The sequence below is a fragment of the Oryzias melastigma genome, unplaced genomic scaffold (genome assembly GCF_002922805.2).
Source record: "Oryzias melastigma strain HK-1 unplaced genomic scaffold, ASM292280v2 sc00372, whole genome shotgun sequence".
Lineage (NCBI taxonomy): Eukaryota > Metazoa > Chordata > Actinopteri > Beloniformes > Adrianichthyidae > Oryzias > Oryzias melastigma.
Window position 1 is genome coordinate 59,222 of NW_023416969.1, and position 4,791 is coordinate 64,012.

At 41.9% G+C, this 4,791-nt stretch overlaps 1 protein-coding gene across 1 annotated transcript in view; it reads left to right on the forward strand.

Moving 5' to 3' along the window:
* Nucleotides 1-4,513: 4,513 nt before the first annotated feature.
* LOC118598359 (butyrophilin-like protein 2) overlaps nt 4,514-4,791 on the forward strand; it is a 3,744-nt gene continuing 3,466 nt past the window's right edge. Inside the window, exon 1 of the mRNA XM_036211019.1 lies at nt 4,514-4,714. Coding sequence (XP_036066912.1) covers nt 4,567-4,714 — 148 coding nt within the window. The 5' untranslated portion in view covers nt 4,514-4,566. The remainder of the gene's footprint in view (nt 4,715-4,791) is intronic.

Below are 4,791 nucleotides of genomic sequence, written 5' to 3' on the forward strand. Positions count from 1 at the left end.
GTGTACTTACCGACCCGGCACATCTTTATTTCAACGCCGTCGCTGGATTTCCAACCCGACGCGATTGTTGTCATAGCCACGTTCAGAGCTAGCTAGCTAGCGCTAGCCGACAACAACGTAGAACAAGATACAATGGATCCAGCCGGGAATGTATAGATTATTCTTCTCCTTTTTTTGTCCTGGATTACCTGACCTCCATAACCATAGGAAACTGCATTGCGGAAAACCCCCGGATACGTTACGCCAAAGAAACTCTGCTCCAGTTACAACAACACTCTTCCGCGCCGGCCTTTCTCACCGATCAGCTGCCGCGTGAGCTACAACGCCGGCCCCAGCTCGTCAACACGGACTCCTCACATAATAAAAGGAAGGTAACAAGGCGTGGGAAGAAAAAAAGCGGAGTTAAAGCTAGACTGAAACGAGGAGACCATAAACAAAACCGTGTTCTCCCATCAATCATTCTCTCCAACGTGCGCTCTCTGCGCAATAAATCAGACGAACTTCAAGCTAACGTGCTGCATATGTACGAATACCGGACTGCCTCCATCTTGGCTTTCACTATAACGTGGTTAAATGAGAAGGACAGTAATGACTCTTTACACATAGATGGATTTGGGTCTCCCATCAGGTTAGACCGTGACTGTAAAACCACTCAAAAACAGCTCGGTGGTGGAGTCTGCCTCTACATTAACCCCCGATGGTGTCAAACTGTGATGGTCAGAGAAAAGCTTTGTAACTCTGATATTGAACTCCTGTGTGTCTCCTTACGCCCGTGGTATCTGCCGAGGGAATTCCCTCAATTGTTTTTATTTCTTGTTTATATTCACCCTAAAGCCAACTCATCCTCAGCTTCAGAACAGTTAAAAGATGTTTTAGATAAATATGACCTCATTTCACCTGATGCTCCGAAATTTATCATGGATGATTTTAACCAATGTTCAGTTGAAAAAACTCTAGAAGGTTTCCATCAGTATATAAACTGTAGCACCCGCCTGTTATGCAGTCAGAGACAATACCTCCTGAGGAAATTAAAATCATTTGGAACAAGCAGTGACATCATGACCAGATTTTACTACGCCTTCATTGAAAATGTCATAACCTTCTCATTCATCTGCTGGTTCCACTCGCTAACAGTACAGAACAAAAACCGTCTCACACATGTTGTTAAAGTCTGCTCAAAAATCATTGAGCAGCCAATCAGACCTCTTGTCACCCTGTGTGATCAGCAGACAACAAAGAAAACCAACAAAATCCTTCAAGACCCCTCCCATGTCATGCATCAAGAGTTGGAATGGCTCCCCTCACATCGCAGGCTTCGGATTCCTGGATGACAGACGAGGAAGAGCACCTTCATACCAAGAGCAGTCCAGCTACTTAATAATAATAATAATAATACATTTAATTTAAAAGCGCCTTTCAGGCTCTCAAGGTCGCTTTACAATGAAACAGCTAAAAACACACAAGTAAAACAAACAAGTTAGAAACTAAAGTATAAGATCAATAAACAGAAAACAGAAGATGCTATAAATAAGCTTGTCTGAACAGGAAAGTTTTGAGTTGTGATTTGAAGGTCGTTAGAGAGTCCAGGTTTCTGAGATCAGGGGGAAGAGAGTTCCAGAGTCTGGGGGCGGAGCAGCTGAAGGCTCTGCCACCCATGGTGCAGAGGTGAGGCAGGGGAACAGACAGGTGAAGGGACGATGAGGACAGCAGGGAGCGGGACGGTGTGGGGATGTTGATTAGTCCAGACAGGTATGGAGGGGAGAGGTTGTGGATGGCCTTGAAGCTGTGCAGAAGGATTTTGAAGTTGATGCGTGACACGGCGAGTCAGTGCAGGTGCTGTAGAACAGGGGTGATGTGGTGGTGGAGTGGGGTTCCAGAGATGATCCGAGCTGCAGCGTTTTGAACCAGTTGAAGTCGATGGATGGATTTCTTGGGGAGACCGAAGAGGAGGGAGTTGCAGTAATCAAGACGGCTGGTGACGAGGCTGTGGACCAGGATGGCGGCTGAGTGAGGGGTGAGGGAGGGACGGAGACGGTTGATGTTACGTAGGTGAAAAAATGAGGACCGGCTACTTAACGCTGACTTACAATCCAGCTAATCAGTGCAATTAAACTAAATTATCACAAACACACTACGTCACTTTATGTCATCTCGGGTGTATATATATATATATATATATATTTACAATTCTATTTATGTGCAATATTTTTATACTATCTTCTTGTATATATTGTCTCTTTTATCCAGCGTCAGACCTCTCCTGTATTGAGGAATCATAGGATTGTACAGTTTTTCTCCCCTTATTGTTATTATTATTTCTCTCTATGCTCGTGTGTCATGTGTAACTTCTATGTTGATTGAAGGCACTCTCTGCATCAAAAAACAGAATTGCCCCTCGGGGATAAATAAAGTTGTTTGAACTTGAACTTAATAATATTTTTAAGAGCCTGTCAGCTCATAATTTTCTAAATCCATGCGGGAAATGTGCATATTGCCATCATGTAAATATGTGGGAATAAGATCAGTCTTTATTCTTTTTAGATGTAATTGGAAATATGAATTTAATTAATTTTTACACTGTTTCTCAGGACTTCTTGGTTCGTTGAGGGGCATTTCTGCATTCAAAAGATGCATCTGCAGGCTTATACTGTCCTGAAGCCGCTCAGAGAGACAGTTCTCCTGAAAGACAAGGTTTTCCTGAATCTGAGTCTCTTGTGCAGATCAGCTGGACGGACTGTGGTCCGAAGCTCACAATGTAAACAAAGCACTCCCAAACTAATGTGGAGTTCTTCATTTGGCCCTCACTACCAAAACTTGAGAACCCCTGGTGTAGATGTTCTCTATCATCCAAGGGGACCTTCTATCCTTTCTCTGCTCTTTTCCCTGTTTTTTCATCAGAATCTTATGTTGAAATCTTTGGATCTTCTGCTCCCAAACAGACATTTTTACAGCATACCTTCCAGTTCACTTTTCCCTGCATCTGACCTGAACATTCTAATGTTCAGAGAGGAAGTATCTGGATCAGAGGTTTAAGATGTCAGAACCTCCATCTTCCTCCAGAACATCAGAACCGGTTTGTTCCTGTTCTCCTCACAAGAACTCACAGATCATCATTTAATTCTTTTTATTTAATTAAATTTTCATTTGGAAGTTATTTGGAGTTTTATAATGATGCACAGTATTGACTCTTTACAACTGATACTGATATCAGATATTTTCCAGCCTCTTGCTGTAATGAACAGGCGGAGGCTGATGGATCCATGTGCAGAGGTATATTTGGAGGATTAAAGGGAAGGCTGCAGGGCAGACGAGGGCTGAGGAGGCACCGGGATTCTGGCGTAGGTCAGGAGCGATTCTATATCAAAACAGAGAACGCCGTTAGGCATGTCTGAAACGAGACTTCGCACCGAGTTGGCTGAGTGTTCATCATAAATAGAGACTGGGTGATAGTGGATGGAAAACAGGTGTGTGGGACCTGAATGAACCAGCTGGAACATCCGGGTCTGAGAGCAATGGCAGATGGGAACTGTAGTAGAAGAACCAGGAAGCAGTCAGTACTCAGGTGACAAGTTCCACTGATGACCAGAGGGGGAGACAGGAGACTGATTCCTGACACTTGCAGCCAATACCAATAATCAATCAATATTTTTTCAAATACTTGAGAAAAAAAGTATGCACGTTCAAAGTGACTCTTATGTATTCCAACAAATTTACAGAACTTGTTTTACCTGCAAACAAATTGAACAACAGGTAATACAAACTACAGCTGTGGTTCATTACTTAGGTGGCAATCCGATTCACAAATCAAACCACGATTCTGACTTTTTAATATATTGCTTGTTGCTATGTGCATGTATTTTTAATGGATGTATGAAAATAAAACAGTTGTATTGAACCTCCATGATTTATACCTTTATTTAAAACAGGAGATCCATATCAACAAAACTGAAAAATATACAAAGATTTAGATAGAGAGAAATGGTGTTTGTTAATTTAAACTTTTTTTTCAACCTTCAATTTAAGTTCTGCAATAACATAAACAATATAGAAATAATTGAAATCATTGTTTTGAAAGTTATCTTACCCCATACTAAACTTAAAATCCAACAAGATTCTGTATTTTAGAGCATTAAATACATGATTCCTCTAAAGATTGCAAATCAGCGATCTAGCAAATGTTTGTACTTGAATTTTTTGGGAGCAGATCGCAAGTATCCGAATATTCGGATTTCTTAGTAGCCCTACTCAATTGATCCTCCTGGTAAAAAAAAGGAATTATTCTTGATCTCTTCTTTTCATATTCTAGAATACGAAATACTGAAAGAAGCTGAACTCTTCCTCCTTCATCTGTGATCTTCTCCCTCAGGTCTAAAGAACATCTCCGCTGAACCGGGAGAGAACGTCACTCTGACATGTAAAGATTCACAAAACCACAGTGTTGTACATTTAGAATGGAGCAGAGATGATCTTGGTGGAAAAAAGGTGTTTGTGTTCAGAGATGGACGACGATTTCCAGCAACTCAGCATGAATCTTTCAAGAACAGAGTGTTTCTGCTGGACAGTCAGATGAAGGATGGAGATCTGTCTGTGGTTCTGAAGAACGTGGAGAATGAAGATTCTGGAAAATTCGAGTGTAAAGTCGGACATGAAAATGATCCAGATGATTCCCTACTGAAGCTGATCTCTAGCATTCACTTGTCCGTGATTCCTCCAGGTGAGCATTGAGATGTCCGTGTCTCCTCCTCTTCCTCCTCCTCTTCCTCCTCTTCCTCCTCTTCCTCCTCCTCTTCT